The sequence below is a fragment of the Cupressus sempervirens genome, chromosome 10 (genome assembly GCF_028749045.1).
Source record: "Cupressus sempervirens isolate cs-2001-9-10 chromosome 10, ASM2874904v1, whole genome shotgun sequence".
Lineage (NCBI taxonomy): Eukaryota > Viridiplantae > Streptophyta > Pinopsida > Cupressales > Cupressaceae > Cupressus > Cupressus sempervirens.
In genome coordinates, this window is record NC_143127.1 from 791,612,131 (window position 1) to 791,632,191 (window position 20,061).

At 35.4% G+C, this 20,061-nt stretch overlaps 1 protein-coding gene across 1 annotated transcript; it reads right to left on the minus strand.

The window, feature by feature from the left end:
• Positions 1–497: 497 nt before the first annotated feature.
• Positions 498–2,484, minus strand: LOC149536285 (putative oxidoreductase At4g09670). Its single transcript, XM_089804782.1, has 2 exons — positions 1,709–2,484; positions 498–1,283 (listed from the first exon to the last, which is right to left on the minus strand). Exons 1-2 carry the CDS (start codon positions 2,234–2,236, stop codon positions 675–677), a joined length of 1,137 nt encoding a protein of 378 aa, XP_089660908.1. The 5' UTR covers positions 2,237–2,484; the 3' UTR covers positions 498–674.
• Positions 2,485–20,061: the final 17,577 nt, after the last annotated feature.

Genomic DNA, 20,061 nt, shown 5'->3' on the forward strand with positions numbered 1-20,061 from the left:
CCCTTGCTCAGGATTCCAATGATCCATTCATGTGTACCCTGTACATGTACAATGATTCATTCACATGATCCCATCCATACACTGGACCCGATTGATGTTGCAGGCCTCAAATGTGGTGTCAAGGCTTTCAAAAATACACTGCGAAAGATTTCTGTAGAAGCCTGTGTTCATTGTTTGTGAACAACCTCGAGGGAACATGAAATGTAACAGGATAGAAGCTTGTAACAATGCCGAGAAGTGACTCAGAAATCAAATCAGAAGTTCAGAAATGATCGTTTCTGTTGTTAAGTAATAATTTAGTATGGTAAATGTTGAATTCTTGATACGATACCACCTAGTATATTAGGCTCTCTGGACGTAAGTGTCTTGTGTTTCATTATATGCTGTCCAAGGCATATAGAGCCTTTTATAAGAATCACATGTAGACAATGGAAAAAGCTGTACATCTATTTGGTTACAGCCTACTGTAAAATGAAGATAATGGAGAAATGCCCATATTCTTGATACTTAAATGTCTTATATTTAACTGCATTTAGAAAAAAATTTCTGGTTGAAAATTTCAATTTTTGTTTTACATCTCTTGCTATCTTCCATTCTGATGATGGATCACGGACTGTGATCCGAAACATCCATGCTAAAAACGGACAAATACAATCAAATCCAGAAACTTATGTTCATAATGCAACAGAAATTAAGCCTTCCTGAATAGATTTTTTAACAGCATTCATCACTATCTGTGTTTTCCTGGAAATGGAAGGCCATTGAGGATCGGGCTTTCCTCCAGAATCTTGAATTCCCTTAACCAGCCTAGCGAATTCTTGTACCATAAGAGTCTCCTGAGGAAATTCAGTTGCAACTGTGTGCTCACTGGGCCTTGGACCCCAAACAGCGCCCGTGAACTTGGGGTTTGTGGAAGAGAAAAATGATGCAGAGTTCTCCTCATACGGAATTGCAAAGTCGTGAAGATTCAGAATTCCTTTGGACCCATGGACACTTAAATCCATGGTCATACAAGAGTGAAATGAACAATGAAATGTTGCCACCCTTCCATCTTGCCAAGACAAAGTAGCCCCACAAGATGTGATCACTCCACCTTCATTCAATACAGGCATGGGATGTGCAATCACACTTTGAGGCGTCTCATAATCGTTAGCCCATAAAATTGCCCGAATACAATACCATCCAACATCGCCCAATGCACCAAGTGCATCCAAATCCGGCTTAACCCGGATGTCCTCCTCAAAGAACTTTGCAGTTCCGGCAAATGTCAAAGTACAGTGGACCTGCAAATAACCATAATTGCAAATATAAGAGCAATCAGCACCCACATCATTATTTTATTTTTCTGGTAGAAAAGTTAAATTACCGCCAAACAAATAATGTAAGGAAACAAACCCAGATGTCTGGATTACACTATTCTGTATGTTAAAAGCCATAAAAAATACAGAAGTGGATGCTTTAAATTGGGGAAAGAAAACAAATCATGATATGGATTAAGCTGGAACAACGAATTGCCATGACAAATACCCAGATTTTAGGAAAGAATTACATACAAAAACGTATTAGAAAATCAGCGTAGAAGCAAATTGACTGTGGCATGGATTGTCCAGCTAATGGAAAAGGGTTACATACTAAAATCCAGCATAAAATAAACTAAAAACAAATTTCACTACTAGGTTAAAGTGCCGAAAAGGGATTGAGTACTTACCAACTTGAGATCTCCAAAGAGGTCCGGATTTTGAAGAAAGGCCTTCATCTTTACCGTTCTAGGATGGTGCATCCACATGGTGCCATCCATGAACTGGACGCCGTTGTTATTGCACGCCTCTATGATGGTGTCGAGGTCTTCAACACAAAGTGCAGGGGGTTTCTCCAGAAGAATATGTTTCTTCTTGTGGGCAGCCTTGAGAGCCCATTCGAGATGCAGGGATGTGGGCAGAGGAATGTATACCGCATCCACAGAGGGATCATCCAAAAGCTGCTCATAGCTTCCATACGCCTTCACTTCCGGAGGCAAATTGTTGGCGGAGACGAAACCCTTGGCTTTGTCAACTGATCTGCTGGAAACTGCGTATACTGAGGAATCGGATGTCGTCCCAATTGCGCTGGCAAGTTTTTGAGCAATGCCTGCACATCCCAGGAGTCCAAACCGAACTACTGTCTCTTCAGCCATTTTTCCTGCACTACAAAAACCCTTGTGTAATTCCGTGTTAGGCTCTGCAACTTCAATGCACATTCAGGGGATCCTTTATACTGTAGATAATGCGAAATATGTCGGATTGCAATCCGTCTTTTTTGACAAAGCCACGGATAAAGATCAATTATGAAGCCTCTATGCTGCTCCCACGATGCACTGACGATGACCAGCATCATAAATAACACATCACTGCATACTTCAACTTCACAACTGTTCGTCCGTGCTTTGTTAACCGAGGCCCGAGATAAGAGTAGGTACCAAAGGTAGCTTGGTGAGCAATGGATTTGCCGAAGAGATGTCGTGGAATTTTGTCTTTATAGGTTTGTATGATAAATAAGATCAATTAGTAAAATATCATTGTGATGTGAATATCAGGATTTAACTGTGTGATTTTGAGTCAAACTCGATGACCCATATTTCATGAGTAGTGATTCAACATGAATCCATCTCTCATGAGAATAAATGGAACACTTAGCACTCATTGGATCTAGGTGATGCTCACAGGGGTGAAGCACCGGGACTTCCCGGGAGGTCACCCATCCCAGTACTACTCCAGCCTGAGCGCGCTTAACTACAGAGTTTCCTCCATAGTTAAACCCAAAGCTTGCAACCCCATTTGCAAAACCTTCACCAAGTGTTGTGCCTTATGAACCATTCATTAGAAAGCCCCTGGAGTAGTACTGGGATGGGTGACCTCCCGGGAAGTCCCGGTGCTTCACCCCTGTGAGCATCACCTAGATCCAATGAGTGCTAAGTGTTCCATTTATTCTCATGAGAGATGGATTCATGTTGAATCACTACTCATGAAATATGGGTCATCGAGTTTGACTCAAAATCACACAGTTAAATCCTGATATTCACATCACAATTTGACTAGCTGTGGAAATCATGTCCTACTTATCAAAATATCATTTGTAATTAATTAGTAAATTATTTATAAAATAATGTAATTTGTGTTGTAAAGATTTATTAAATGAAATTTATATTTTAAAATTAATATGTAGATCTGAATATAGTGAGCCAAAAAATTAGAAAGGTTAGAACTTTCTATTATCAATGTACTTATACTATGTTTATAATAGGGAAAGGAGAGGGGAGATATAGATGTATATGCAAATAGAAGAGTGGGGGAAGTGGCACAGGGCAAGTGAAATAGAGGAGAGGGAGAGAAATAGAGAGGATATATATTTGTGTAGTAAAGATTTATTAATGGAAAATTGTATTTTAAAATTAATATGTAGATCTAAATGTAATAAGAGGAAAAAGTTGGAAAGGTTATTACTTTCTATTATCAAGGGCAAGGTGGGGAGGGGAAGGAGGTATAGTAATATTTTATAATTTCTGTAATAAAATATAATAATATAATAGCTTTTGGAAGCATAAATTTCTTGTGGGAATTTCTGACAATCTGATTTCACTTGATTCTTTCGATGAAGACATCTCTTAAATTTGTTGGTCAACTTTGATTGTGCATTTCACTCCATATTTGTGGCTTTGGTCTTCCCTCGTTGCAAAAAGACTACATTGATAATTTTTGGAATGTTTTAATGTAAATTTTTAGAGAAAGACATTAATGTGTAGGTATGACATATACTCAAAGTAGATGATGATGCTATTTGTAAGGATTTCAATCAACTCCTCTATATATCCAAGTGGGGAAATGAACATGTTCTTAGTGGTTAGGGGTATGAAATCCTTCTCTCCAATATAGATGATGGGAACTAAAATACAAAGTATTGTGTTGGCCCATAATCACATTGTGGATGTGTATAGGGATATTACCTAGAGTGTGGTGGCCTCCACCAACAAGAAACAAAATGTGGGAACTATAGCTAAATTTTTTGATGTTAATGTAGTAAGCAAGAGAAGGTTCTTGGTTTTGTACAATGAAGGGTTGTAATTATAATATATTGGCACTTCTGATAGCTTCATTAGCAAATATAAGGATGTCATTTCCCTATATAGGTAGACAAATTCTATGGATTTTGTAGATGGCATGATGTATCTAATGCAACTTACTAGGTGATTGAAGTGTCTCATTGTAATGTAAACTCTTCCTTATGGTGATAAATGAAATATAGATACCCCTTATGGTGGTGCTAAATTTCACACACACAAAAAAGAGCGTGTGTGTGCACGTGCGCGCGTGTCTATACACACACACACACACACAATTATTGTGTAATATTATATATATTGATTATATGTTGTATTATAACAAGGCATGGTGTATCTAAAGGAAGATAGTGATGAAAATGGAGACATTAGTAGTTTACATTATATGACTAGCACTAATCCTTTTAGAGTGACATGAAGCCACCTAATTGTTATTTGAGGGCTCCCCCGCAATCAATGTCTTCATGGTCACTATGTGGGTAGTACACTAAAGTTTGGCAACATTAATTGAAGAGCCTTGTGCTTCGACCATAGTGTTGTTTTTTTAATAAAATAATAGTCAAGAAAATAAATAAATTTATTGAATCGATATGGGTCATGTTGGAAACATGTTGCATATACCTTGATAATATTTGCATTATTATATATTAGTATGTATGTATTACACTTAGGAGTGCCTAGATTGATGTGTGTCACATAGAGATTCCTTGGAGATTACATAGCAATTCCATATTGGAACATTGGGATATTGTTTAATGTAAGTGGTACATTGGGATATGATGTATTTCATTCAAATTTTGGGAAAGATATTTTATAATGCATAAATTTCTAGTACCAATATTAAATGAGGGACTCAATATTATTATTTGCACATGGTTTTGCCTTACCATTAGTTCTATTTTATGTGAATTTATGCCTATAAAAGCATATGCATGTTAGTGGTTTAGTTAGGCTAGTGGATTGGGTTTTCATTAAATGTTCTTTTTTAAGGTTGTACTTTTGAAACATTGCATGGGATGTGTGGATACGTGCCTAGAATTATGGGAATGCATTGGAGGGATTTGATATTTTGAGAGCATTCATTGTAATTTTGTAAGCTCTTTGTATTTATTTGTGGTTGAATAGTATAGTGGGGTATGAATGCTTATGGAAGCTGAGGTTTTTCATCATCAGGGTTTCCTTGGGTATACATTGTGTTATCTTGTGGCATGCCTATTTTATCTTTGTATAATGGTGATTTCATAAGCTTTCATATTTTATATTTGCATAATGGTGATTTCACAGGCTTTCATATTTTATCTTTGGATAATGGTGATTTCATAAGATTTCACATTTTATCTTTGCATAATAGTGATTTCATAAGCTTTCATATATGTTTATCTCTTCAGGTTAAGTAGGAAATGAATTGAATATAACTACATATGATAATTATTTCCTATTACGTCTTTTCTTTTAGTACCTTCAAAATATGAAGTTCTTTTGATGAAATTTTTTACAATGGCATTTAGAGACACTCCTATAAAATAAATTATATTACCTACTTTGAAGATGAATAACTTGATTTATAATGATTCTAATGCCAAACCACTTTAGGATCTTACTTTTCTATCATAAGTGATAAGTGAGTGTATTTTCCAAGTTTTAGCCACTCCCAATCCCCACCCCCGTGTTTAGTTTTTAAAATTCGAAGTTGAAGGATTTAGTGAAAGTTTACAATATGCACATTAGTTTAACAACCTACTTCAAATGTCAACATATTAGAAATAGTAATTTTTAGGACCAATGATGACTTCCTATAACTCTCCTCATATAAATGTGCTTGTATGTATAAGTTTAGAAACTCAACTTTCCTTTTGGTATTTTTCTCAAAATAAAAGCAAATGTAGTTTACAAAGTTATATTGACTGCACAATGTTTTGTCTATCAAAGTGGTCATTTTTAGAGGTTCATAAATTATGACCAATTGATTATTAACTAAAAGCAATTATGTTTATATTTTTCTACATATTAAGAAATATTCTAGTCCATTTTTGTATCCCTAGGACCTAATTTGGTGTTTCTCTGAGCCAAATCAAAATGGATTTTATAGTGTTTGTTGTTTGCATTGTCATAAAGTTTCAAGGATGACAAATTTGACCACTAAAATATTACAAAGGAAGTGTGGAGTTTGAAAAAAAATCTATGTACGCATGTTTATTGTATCTTAATAAACTCCCAAGCTACGTAGAAAATTCTAGGGATGAGATGCAATATGTTTTAGGGTAGTTGGTTAATGAATTTCAAAAGGATTATGACACGCATATTTCTAGAAATAATTAAGTGACCAACTTTGGTAATTAATAAATTAGAGTCTTAAATGTGCATTGTGATGCCACATGATACTCTTATTATCTTATTATGAATCAAAATGCTTGTGCAAGCTCTTTGTTTTATAATGAGGTTTGTTTAGGGCAGTTCTAGAGGCCACATTGTTGGAAACTACAATTGGAACAATTGTTATGTTATCATTAATGTCAAACCTTATTGGTGAGATAATTTTCTATTTGATTTGAGTGTCATACCTAGATGATTAATGAAGAGGATTTGAGAAGTTGGACATAACAATAACACCTAGAGGAAAGGTTGAGTTATGAGAAGAAACTACAATGTACACTTGATTAGTTATACTTTAACAAGATAAAGTGATTGTCTAATCATACTACAAGTGAAGAAGATAGTTGTACTAAAGCCTTGAAGAAGTGATCAAAGATTGACCAAATGCATAGGCTTGACCGAGAAAGAGAGAAGAAGATGAAGGAACTTGCAATATATTTCGAGTGATGCTAGTGTCGACTGAGTGCAAGTATGAGTTGAGCAAAAGTAGTTGTGATCGAGCATTAGTATTGACTGAGTGTCAATAAACATGCCAAACAAGAATGTTAGTACCAATCGAGTAACCCAATAATGATTGACTGTCAAAACATAGTTTTGGCCGAAGGACAACATTTTGATAGTTTATCATAAATCATTATTTCCAACCGACAAAGTTGATTTCTTGGAATAGGTAAAGCATGTTAAAGATAAGGATAGATAACCTAGAGTATTTAATGCAAGGAAAGGGTTAGGTAAGCGATCAATGAATTAATTTGAAAGAGAGGTTTCTAGAAAAGGAATGATGAACAAGAAGGTGGACAAATTCATTGTATGTTTTGAATCTAATGAAAACCCTAAGATCCACAGTGGTGTTTAAGCGACAAAATATTAGAATTACCTATTAAGGAGGCACAAGAGCTAAGCTTGTGTGTTTGTGAGAGTGGGTGTGAAGACCTAGCAAGGCTGGGGCAATTGTTGATGCTATTTACTGGCGAATCTAAGAAGGATGTTGAATAGAGTTGTGAAGGGTGGTTGCTTGAAGGGTTGCCAAGCGAATTAGGGAAAAAGATCGACATGAAGGCTAATCAATGGATTGACTTATGAATATAATTGTGATCTATATTTGCAAAGTGAGTTGTACTTATTCAGATCAAACCGTGTTGTTACTTTCTAACCACTGTATTAGTATTGAAATCATTTAATCAAGGTGTCATTCTAATGGAATGTTTTGAAGTTCTCTAACAATGCCACTTCTAATGTAGGGAGATTACATCCTTTAACAAGGCCACATTTAATGTTGTGTTTTGTAAGCTTTAATAGAGTTGGATCCTAACAAAGCTCACTTTAGAAGAGTGAAAAGATTGGTGACATGTTACTAGCGGTTTTTCCAAATTTGGGTTTCCATGTTAAATCCTAGTGTCAAACTTGTGTGGATGTTATTTGTAATGAGTTACCATTAATATTTACATTCTGCAAGTCTATTATATTTAGGACAATGGACTACTAGTTGATGTTATGGATAATATACTATAGATACCAAGCTAATGGATGTTAAGATCTAAAGTAGTTTGAGCATTTCTTTGTTTAATTGGTACATTTGGACCTTGGATAACTGATTCACCCCCCACCTCCCATCTTTGCTATTCTAAATATTCTAACAATTGGTATCATGGCATTGATACTTGTAGAGAAAATTTTGAAGGTACTTAAAGCTAAAGATCAAGATGTACAAGAAGGAGGTGCCAAGATTGAACAAAGAGAACTTCCTTGCATGGCAAAGCTTGACGAGGCTACTTCTAGTAGGAATTGTTGATGGTGCAATATATTTTGTGGACAATGCATATGTGTAGATAACAATTCTTCCTCTAACAACTCAACAACTAAAAGAAAAACAAGAACATAACCAAGCTATGTTGGAGATTGCATCATCCCTAAGCTATGCTGAGTTTGATGACATAAAAGACTACAAGACTGCTAAGGAGATGTGAGACACACTACAAACCATCTATGGAGGAGACAAGAATATTCTGAGAGAAAAAATTAGAGAGCTTGAGAGGTAAGTTTGATGAAATGAGAATGATGGAAGGTGAAAATATAGTTCAGTATTGTGGGAGAATCAAAGAGGTTGTAAATGCTATAAGAGGAGCCAATTGAAAGATTGTTGATGAAACTGTAATTAGCAAGGCATTGATAACTCTACTTCCTATTCATGCTATTAGGGTTTTTTCAATACAAGAATTGAGATGTACTCTTAGTAATAACCTAACTCTAGAAGGTGTGATTGGTAGGCTTACTACTTTTGACATGTCAAATTTTGATAATTTCACTCTTACCACTATTTAATATGCTTTTAAATCACAATTAGTTCTTAGTAAGAAAGGAAAAGGAAAATATGTGAAAAGTGACAATGATGTTTCTGATGATGAACTTGATTAGCTTGAAGCAATGATGGTTAGAAGACTTCCAAGAGGCAAAGAAAAATAAAAAGGTAAACTTCCTATAATCATTTTTTTCATGTAACAAAGTTGGTCATATTGATGCAAGTTGTCTTGATAGAGAAGACAAGGATGAAAGAAAGGAAAGAAAGTATAAAGGAAGAAGAGATGATTGAAACAATAGGAGAAATAAAGACTACAAAGATATAGGTACTAAATCTTGTTACATTGTTGGAGAAGAGAGTGATAATGAATTTGAAAGTAATGATGATGAAGTTGTCTATGTTGCTATGAAAGAAAATTCTAATGAAAATGAGAAAACTGCATTAATCTATTTTGTGGATAAAAAAGATGGATGGATAATTAATAGTGGTTGTTCAAACCACGTGACTGGTGATAAGAGTAAATTTGAAACTATTGGAACATATAAGGGTAGTTGTGTTAAGTTTGGTAATGGTGTACCATGTCTTGTGAAAGGTAAAGGATCAATACAATTGATTGATAAGATCAAGTGTGAAAATTTTTATTGGGTTGAAGGACTTAAATATAATTATTTGAGTGTTTCACAGTTGAAAAAATTAGGATACATAGTTGAATTCCATGATAGGAAGGCCAATAAATATGATACTAATAGTGAACTAATTGGAAGTGGTGATCAAACAAGAGGTAACTTTTTCTATCTAGGTATATCTAATGAGAAATATTTGTTTGCATAGTATAAAGATATATGGTTATGGCACAAGAGATTATGTCATGTGAATTTTGACAAATTGGTGAGCATTAGTAGGATGAAAAGAGTAAGAGGTTTGCCAAAACTGAAGAAATAATGTCAATTGGGAAAAATGACAAAGTCTAGTTTCAAGAGAAAAACATATTCATCTAATGATATTTTGGAATTGGTTCATACCAACCTTTGTGGACCTATTAGTGTTCAAAGTTATTGTGGAGATAAATATTTCATTCTATTTGTTGATGACTATTCTAGGATGATGATTGTGATGTTTCTTAAAGAAAAATATGATGCTTTTCAGTCATTTAAGTGGCATTTGGCTAGAGTTGAAAAGGAAATAGGTAAGATTTTGAAGTGCTTGAGATCTGATAGAGGTGGAGAATTCATCTCTAATTCATCTCCAATGAATTCAATTCAACATATTCTGCAACGATAAAGGAATTAAGAGATATATGTCAGCAACTAGGACCCCTCCCCAAAATGGAATAGTTGAAAGAAGAATTAGATAAATCATGGACTATGCTAGAACACTAATGATGGAGAAGAATATATCACAGAAGTGTTGGAGAAAGGTTGTAAGTACATCAATTTATACTTTGAACAAAGTGCAAGTCAAGAAAGGTACAAATGTTACATCCTTTGGATTGTGGTATGGGTATGCACCTAATGTAAAGTATTTTAAAGTATTTTAAAGAAAATGTTATATACTAAAGGATAATAGAAATGGAAAAATTGATGCAAAAAGTGATGGAGACATATTCCTATATCATTCCACTAAGAGAAAAGCTTATAAGTGTTTGAACTCTAACACTAGCAAAGTTGTAGAAAATGCCAATGTGAAAGTTGATGAATATGTAGAAAAAAATGAAGTTGAATGTAAGACAAAACCTGGAGACTACAATACATTCATATATGTGAATTAAGGTGCTCCCTACACCCCCTGAGCAAGAGAACAAAGATGCAAATCAACAACAAAATGAGAATGCTAAGCTACAATAGTCAATTGCAGAGCAACAATATGCGGATGTTGAGCAACAACAAAATGATGTTGAGGTACATACTAAAGGAGCCAAACATTAGGAAGATAGTGTTGAGCAAGAAGAACTTGAACTAGAGAGAGTAAATGAACTTGAAATCATTTTTCAAGATGAAACTATAGAACAAGAAAGAAGGAAAGAACCTATACTAGCAAAATATATAAGAAGTCATCATGCACCGAAGAAAATCATTGGAGATAAAGAATCTAGAATCATGAAAAGGAAAAGACTCAGGAGTGAGGCATGTTTACTTTTTTATTGTGAGCTTAAATCTGTTAAAGATGCTTTGGAGAATGAGGACTAGATTCAAGCAATGAATGAAGAAATTGAGAAAATAAAAAAGAACAAAACATGGACACTGGTACATAGACCTAAGGACAAAAATGCTATTGAAACAAAGTGGGTATTCAGGACTAAGTTGAATGAAAAAGGTGAAGCCACAAGGAACAAGGCAAGATTGGTATGCAAAGGATATGCATAAGAAGAAGGAATTTACCATGGGGAAATATTTTCCCTTGTTGCAAGATTAGAAGGAGTTAGAACACTACTTGCATGTTCTACTTATAAAGGATTTAAAGTATACCAAATGAATGTCAAATTTGCATTTCTGAATGGAATATTTTAAGAAGTCTACATTGAGAAACCACAAGGATTTTCAGATCCCAACAAGAATAATATGGTACACAAATTGCATAAGTCTCTATATGGTTTGAAACAAGCCCCTAGAGCATGGTATGGAAGGTTGCACAATTACTTGGTGAAGATTGTATTTGTAAGAACTAATGATAACACCAATCTATACTTGAAGACTGGTAATAACAATGAGGTATTGTTATCTAAAATCTTTGTTGATGATATCATATTTGGACAAAAGGAAGAATTATGAAAATCATTTTTTGAAGAGATGAAGAAGGAATTTGAAATGCCTATGTTTAGTAAGATCGAATTCTTTGTTGGTTTACAATTCTATCAATGAAGCAAGGTATATTTATTACTTAGTCAAAATACATCAAGGAGATTTTGAAAATAGTTGGTATGGAAAACTCAAGACCAGTTAGTACAGCTATGGCTACATGACACAAGTTATCTAAGAATGATGATTCTACTATTGTGAACCAGACACTCTATAGATCAATGATTGGAAAGCTACAATGTGTTGTTTACAAGAGACCTTATATTGCATTATCGGTTGGGATAGTTGCAAGATTTCTTATAAGACCTGAAGAGAATCACATGCTGGCAGTAAAAAGGATACTAAGATATTTGAAAGGAATAGAAGACTATGGATTATTTTACAATAAGAATGACAAGTTTGAACTGAAAGTGTTTGCTAATTCTAATTGGATAGGAAATGTTCATGACAAAAAAAGTACAAGTGGAGGAGCATTCTTTCTAGGAAAGATGCTAGTTTCATGCAGAAGAAAGAAGCAAAATTTTATTTCTCAATCAATAGTTGAAGCTAGGTATGTCGCAGCAATAATGAATTGTTCAAATGCCATATGGATCAAGCAATTATTGAAAGGAATGATGGAAGAGATCACTGATCCAATTTTTATCTATTGTGATACACTAGTGTTATAAACATATAAAAGAATCATGTAATACACACAAAGACTAAGCATATTGCTATCAAGTATCATTACTTGAGAGAGCTAGTTCAAGACAAGGAAGTGAGATTGGAGTATGTAAACACTAAGGAGCAAATTGTTGATATTTTCACTAAAACTTTACCTAAGGATGCTCATGAATATTTAAGAGGTAAATTAGGGGTGATTATCCTAGACAATGTTACTTAATCTAGGATGGAGCTCTACATCAAATGTGTTGATCAAAATATTTTACAAGTTGATGCAAATAGTCCTACTTTAGGAGCTACCTAAAGTAGTAGGAAGAAGGGTGGAATGTTGTATCAGTCATACACAAATGATAGAGGAAAAATTTATACTAATATGAAGATATCTACATGATGAAGATGTATGAGAAAGATAAAAGTGTCTTTGGCATTGTTTTCAAAGAGGTAGATATCGTGTTGCAGTTACCATGAGGCAATCAGAAAGAAGGAATCCATAGAATTTATGTGGGGTTGCCAACAATACATAAGAGTTTGACTGATTTCATGATCTGATCTGATAGTGAGATCTTATGAGTTGCATATTAGAGTTGCATGAATGAGAATCAAAATAAAACTAAGGATATTATTGAAGATTTGATACTAAACACATAGGGGGTTTTCTTGATGTAGTACATGTTTTGGATTGCATGGTAACTAGAGGTTTTTCCATTAAGGCGAAAGAGGGAGATTGTTGAAAACTACAATTGGAACAATTTTTATGTTGTCATTGATGTTAAACCTTATAGGTGAGATAGTTTGCTATCAGATTTGAGTGTCATGTCTAGATGATTGATGAAGAGGATTTGAGAAGTTGGACATAACAATAGCACCCAAAGAAAATGTGGAGTTATGAGAAGAAACTACAATGGACACTTGATTAGTTAGACTTTGATAAGATAAAGTGATTGTTTAATCAATACTATAACTAAAGAAGATAGTTGTATTGAAGCCCTAAAGAAGTGATCAAAGATTGACCAAATGCATAGTCTTGATAGAGCAATAGAGAAAAAGATTAAGGAACTTGCAATTTATGTTGAGTGATGCTAGTTTCAACCAAGTGCTAGTATAAGTCGAGCAAAGGTAGTGTCGACCGAGCATCAGTAATGATCGAGTGTAAGTATATAAAAAAAACAAGAATATTAGTAGCAACCCAGTGATGACCGAGTGTCAGAACATAGTGTTGGCTAAGGTAAAACATTTTGATAGTTTATGAGAAATCATAATTTCTAGTTGACATAGTTAATTTCTTGGAATATGTAAAGTGTGTTGAAGATAATGATGGATAACCTAGAATATTTAATTCAAGGATAGGGCTAGGTAAGCAATCAATGGATTAATTTAAAATAATTTTTCCTAGAAAAGGAAAGAATGAACAAGAAGGTGGACATATTCATTATTTGTGTTGGATCTGATTGAAACCCTAGGATCCACATTCATGTTTAAGCGAAAAAATACCAAAATTACCTATTTAAGGAGGCACAAGAGATAAGTTCGTGTGTGTATGTGCAAGTGGGTGTGAAGACCTAGCAAGGTTGGAGTAATTGTTGATATTATTAATTGGTGAATCTAAGCAAGAGGCTGAACAAAGTTGTGAATGGTGATTGCTTTAAGGGTTGTCAAGCAAATCAGAGACAAAGACCAACATGAGGGCCAATTAGTGGATTAGCTTATGAATAGAATTGTGATCTATATTTGCAAAGTGAATTATACTTATTCATGTCAAAACTTGTTGTTACTTTCTAACCATTGTATCAATATTGAAATCCTTTAATCAAGGTTGACCTAACAATCATATATAAATTCTTTAATCAAGGTGGCATTCTAATGGAATGTTCTAAAGTCCTCTAATAAGGTTGCTCCTTACAGGGCGATTAAATCCTTTAACAAGTCACATTTAACAATGTGTTTTATAACCTTTGTCATGGTTGGCTCCTAATAGAGCTCACTTAAAAAGAGTGAAAAGATTGGTGACATGTTACTAGTAATATCATGAGAATTTCTGGAGTTTGATTGCATCGTAATTTTTGAGAATTTCTAGATGCTTAAAAATTACGACACAATCAAACTCCAGAAATTCTCATGATATTACTAATGGATTGTGGAAATCAAATGACATTAATGTTACTAGTAGTTTTTCCCAAATTAGGTTTCCACGTTAATTCCTAGTGTGAAACTTGTGTTGACGTTATTTGTGATGAGCTATTGTTAATGTTTACATTCTACAAATATGTTATATTTCTGTTATTGATTTTACTGATAATCTGCTATAGAGACCAAGCTAATGGATGTTAAGATCTAAAGTAGTTTAAGTGTTTGCTTGTTTAATTGGTACATCTAGACCTTGGATAATTGATTCACCCTCCTGCACCCCCCCCCCCACACCCCCCCAAAGTTATTCTAAATATTCTAACAATGTCCTATTTTGATCATTTTGTAGAGATGTTAGAAATCAATTAATGAGGATCAACTTTATCATTTTAGCTCCATATGCACATCAAGTCACATTCAATCCATTTCAAGTAGTTTTTTTAAATAATAAAATTCTTGTAGCTAGGCCCATAAGGAGACCTGACATTTATTTTCAAATCACAAAGCTATTAAAGTGTAGTCATAAAACATGCTTAATATTTAAATTAGTTTACAACAATGTAGATGATATCTTTATTTTGAATGAGAATAATAATAACGTTTAATTCATTTTTTTATTTTAAAGTGATTTAATTATGGCGCCATTTGTTATATAGTGAGCTAAAAGTAAGAATTTGCCTAAAACATTTTTTTATATGACTTAAATATTTTGCAAGGTTTTAAAAGTGAAACATGGCAATATGTTGTTGGTCCCATCCTCTCCGCACATTTCATCCACTCCTCTATTGGGTGTGCAAGAATATTCAAGATTGAGCCTTTAAATGCCTAGATACTATGTTTCATAATGCAAAACATTTAAATTATTGTTTAAATTTATCAGAGGCAAGTATTAAGCAGTAAGTTGTGTTTTTACGACCACACATCATGCACCTACCTTCCCACTAGGGAAAAAGGAATATGTTAAATCAATTTGTGGATGTATGAATGAGTGATTATGTGGTCAACTTGTTGTAAAATATAAACTTGAATTATTGAATATCTCTTGTATTGTTCCTAATGTCCCTCATTTGTAGCCTGACATGCAAAAGGGAAAATCCCAACTTCCTGTAGATGTGCAAATAGTCTTAGAAACTTATAAATTAATTTCTTTGTGGTAAAACCAAATGTAAGGAATATGCTAAATCAAGTTGTGGAAGTGTGAAGGAGTGATTATGTGGTCAAATTGCTATAAAGTATAAACTTGATTTATTGAACAATTATTGTGTTGGCCCTAATGTCCCTAATCGACATCCTCACACACAAAAGGGAAAAAACCCTTAAACATCCCACGTATATGAAAATAGTCTTGGAACCTTATAAATTAAGTTCTTTGTAGAAAAACTAAAAACATGCAGATGGGCTTTGTTAGTTCCTATCATAGGCTAGAACCATATGCATCAACTAAAACTTATTGATTATGAATAAATAATTTTTTAACCTATATTTCTAAAATATTAAATATCTTAACTAAAAGTAAACTTGATGATTTTTAACAAAACATATTTTACAAATTAATTTTCTTAGATTTTTTTGGTTAAAATATTTTGGACAATATGAGCCCTTTTATCAGGGAGGGAGGCATTGTTTTATTTTATATAATAAACCATATTTTTTAGCTGATGTTTACAACTTCAAATGTACAAATTTTTACATATACATTATCAAATAATTATAAATATTTGAAACCATTTTAGACTTATGATTTTAAGAAAAAATTGTCATGCTTTAACAAAAATTAATATAATTTTTATTAAAATACATATAGACATCTATTTGTATACATTTATTTAAAATAATAATTATTATGTTATTTAAATTAAGCAATAATTTGTATATAAAAAAAAAAAAAAAATTAATTTAATAAAAATAACATTATAATAAATGTTTAATTATCAATAATCTACTTTAAGTTCATTTATTAATATTACTGTTATCTTTTGTTCACTCGCCAAAGATTCAAATTTCAAACATTCGGCCCGTCCAACGGCTATTTCCCAAAGATAATACTATTTTAATGCCAAGCCTTATGATATATTTTTGCGGCTCGCAAGTTCCTAATCGTCAGATCCGATGAAGATCTACGGTTGGCGCTATCTCGCCATTGAAAGTTGCATGAGATTTACATTCGCGACATGGCGCCCTGACGACACGTGTCTGGTACGTCCAACGGGCCAGGCAACAAGTTTGGCGGGAAAAAAAAGTTTTGCAGCACCGTGGGCGCTATGTCGCTATCGTGTGTTGGCCGAAAAATCTACATAGCGACATAGTGCCCGACAGAAAGGTCTGACAGCGGGCAGGTTGCGTCACCGGGAAAGTTAGCGGCGGGCGGTCAGTTTCACGGGCCGAAAAGTTTCAAAAAGCGGCAAGATGCCATGGCGCCAACGAAAAACTCATGAGTTTTTTGTTAGCGACATAGTGCCTGGTTGACACGTGGCGTGGTTAGGATTAAACAATACCAAAATCTGCCAGCTGGTGCTTCATTAGGCCAATGGGGAACAACCACGTATGCTAGGTCAGAATACAATCAGCGCATGGGACCAGATCTTCAACATCGCCAGTGCAAGAAAGGGTTAAGATCTCCACCGTTGGATCTGCAGAGATCAACGGTAGGCACCATCGCGCTATGGATAAGCCGAATGAGTTTTACGTTAGCGACATGGCGCTTGGAGGACACGTGTCCTCGTGGGTCTAGGGTTGAAGGCACAGGAAATACAGACAACGATACGTGGCTGGTTTCTATTGATCGATGCACTGAGGAGCAGTATATCTTGCTTGCCGTCGGATCAAGGAAAATCGACAGAAGGCGCCATGTCGCCATGGTGAAGTTGCACGATCTTTACCATAGTGACATGGCGCCCTTTCACCACGTGGATCAATGGGGCCAAGTTGCAACAGAGTACGTCAGTCAGATATTGCCAGGTGTCATTTGGGCGTAGTGTGGTTGTTGAGGTGGTGCCAGATATGATGGGCCTAGGGTAAGAACAGTATAGTGGTATGACAAGTCTCCACGATCGTCAGATTTAAGGCAGATCGACGGTTGGCGCTATCTCGCCTTCTGAAGTTGCACAACGGATACCATGGCGACACAACACCTTGTTGACACGTGTCTCACTGGCAGACCAGGGTTGATGGTCAGCGGCTAGCAGTTAATGTCACGGTCAAGTTTGTAATCGCTGCAGTTAATGATAACAGTTCGAGGGTGGCGCAGTTACTTCAATAAAGAATGGTCAACCATGGAGGACTTAACAGGGTGTCAAAAGGGTAAAAAGCTATTGGTCCACGTGGCTCATTCTGATGCCAAGGATACGTTGACTTGCTGGCTCTGCTAATTCATGCACCAAAAAGGGAAAATCGAGGGTTATCTTGCCGATCTGATCTTCATGATCAATCTCGACCACCATAAATGAATGTGAAACATAGAAAAACACTCCACCATCTCAGTTAATCCATCTACTTGGTTAGAGCGCAATTATGGCACCGTTTTGTCTTCTCTAGGCTCTTTCTCAGAGGAATATCAGATTTTGGTACTCAAGACCACCAGATTTTTGATTGGATTTTCAGGGTGAGAAGTTATTGCCAATAGGTGAGAAGTAAATGTAATGCAAAAATCCTCAGTTATGCCTGAACTATAAAGGCAATTTTGTGATCTCTTCTTGAAGAGGACTCCTTTTCTGATTTCTCTGCTACTGCTCGAAGGTCTGTAGTGTAAAATTCCCTTTGTCTCTGAGCTGTATAACATTCTATATCATCTCCTTCAGCCATCGATGTTTATGTGCATCCGTCTTGCCTCTCATTGGTGTATTGTTGAGATCTGTGGCTCGCATACTATGTCTATTTTCGGCCTATTGGATAATATATAAGTGAAATCCTTCTCCTTGTGTTATCCAATTTGGTTTCCTGATCTGTATGTGGTTATTGATTGATATAAGTCTGGGTGTGTATGTCCTTCGAATGTTATCTTGGTTTTGTAGTGCATATATGGGTAGAAAGGAAGTATGAACACTCTATTTTGGTGCATCACCTCCTTAGATTAGACTAGGTAGATTTGCTTTTGTTCTCTTCTTCTCCCTTTTCCTCTCCAAGAGTAGATAGGTACACCCTAATAGTAAGAGGAAGTTGGCCTTCTCCGAAGACTCAACCTCGCAGTTCAAGTCCCATAGCTTGGAGGTTATTTCCATGTTTCACTAGGTTTTCCTCACGCATAGGCCTTGGACAAGGGTGCAAACCTAAGTGACAACATTTTTTGGCATGCCCGGTGGGACACTTTTTCAAACAAATTTAAAGTCTATTGGTGTCAAGAAGAAAGAGTTTCAGAGATTAATGCTGAAGAGGTAGTGCTGGCTTCAGTATTCAAGCCTTCAAGAGGCTGATTCTTCAAAGTACTTGGCGACTCTGAACGTCAACAAATTTGGTTCCAAGCCAAAGCTGTAGTGATTCATGCCCAGAGCTGAAACAAGGGTGTCTTCTAAAGGTAAATTTCAATATCAAGAGCTTTCTCTTTCAAATCCTAGAAGAAGGAGGACTAGAACTTCATTATCACCAGTTAGGGGTGTAATAACAGTTAATATACCTATAAGATCTGTCTCTACTCCTCCTATTGCTCGAACTCAGCCTAGATTGCCATCAACACTCATTAATAGAACACTTGTTTACATGGCACAGCCAAGAGTTCATGCTTTTGCCACCTTTAATGGTGGCAGTCCTCTATTGTTAGCCCAAAGACATGATATACCAGTATCTGCACTAAAAAGTATACCTGATTTTACTGGTGAAACTTCCATCTCCCCTTTAGAGCATATCCAAGAAGTAGCAAATGTCTATAATATTCATGGTATCACAGAGGATGATGTTGCTGTCAGACTTCTAGCCTCATCTTTAAAAGGAAAAGCATTACAGTGGTATAGAGGCTTAGCTCACGGTTCTATAACCGATTGGGATGGACTAGGAGTAGGGTTATGCAAACATTTTGAGGATAGAAGTGACCATCTGTCACTTTTAGAGCAGCTGACTACTATAAAAAGAGCCCCCCATGAGTGTATGACCAATTTTAACTATAGATTTCAAAAGACATGGGATAGAATACCTACTACAGTGAAACCTACCCCCGATAATGCCTTCTTGCATTACCTTAGAGCTTTTAATAGTGATATTGCCACTACAATCCAAACTATGGGAGGATATACCTTGCCTAATGCCTATGAGATAGCCATAAAAGCTGAGAACATCCTAATACAAGGAGGAAAATTGGCTCCAAGGCCCCCTATGCCTTTCTTTCCTGATGTTCCCAACCACCAACCAGCAATGGCCCCTCTTCCTACAACTTCTACATTACAAGCCCTTACTCCAGTTCCCCAAGCTTCCACATCCTCAAATGGGATAGATGAACTCAAAGAAATGCTCCAAGGTCTAGTACTGAATACAGATAAGAGAGAGAAGACCCTGGATAAAAAATTGCAAGAGCAGGGGAGGGAGTTGAAAGACCAGGGGAAGAGATTAGAGGATAGTTTTTCTATGATACAAAAAATGAGTAACAAGGTGGTGGCCTTAGAAAGACAACAAGCTCAAAGTGGCAAGCCTCCCCAATTGCAATATCAAGCCCCAAATGGTGGTAGGCCTCCTAATCAGTGGAATAGCTCTTTTGATCGGGTAGGAAAAATAGTCATGCTTTTGCTTCA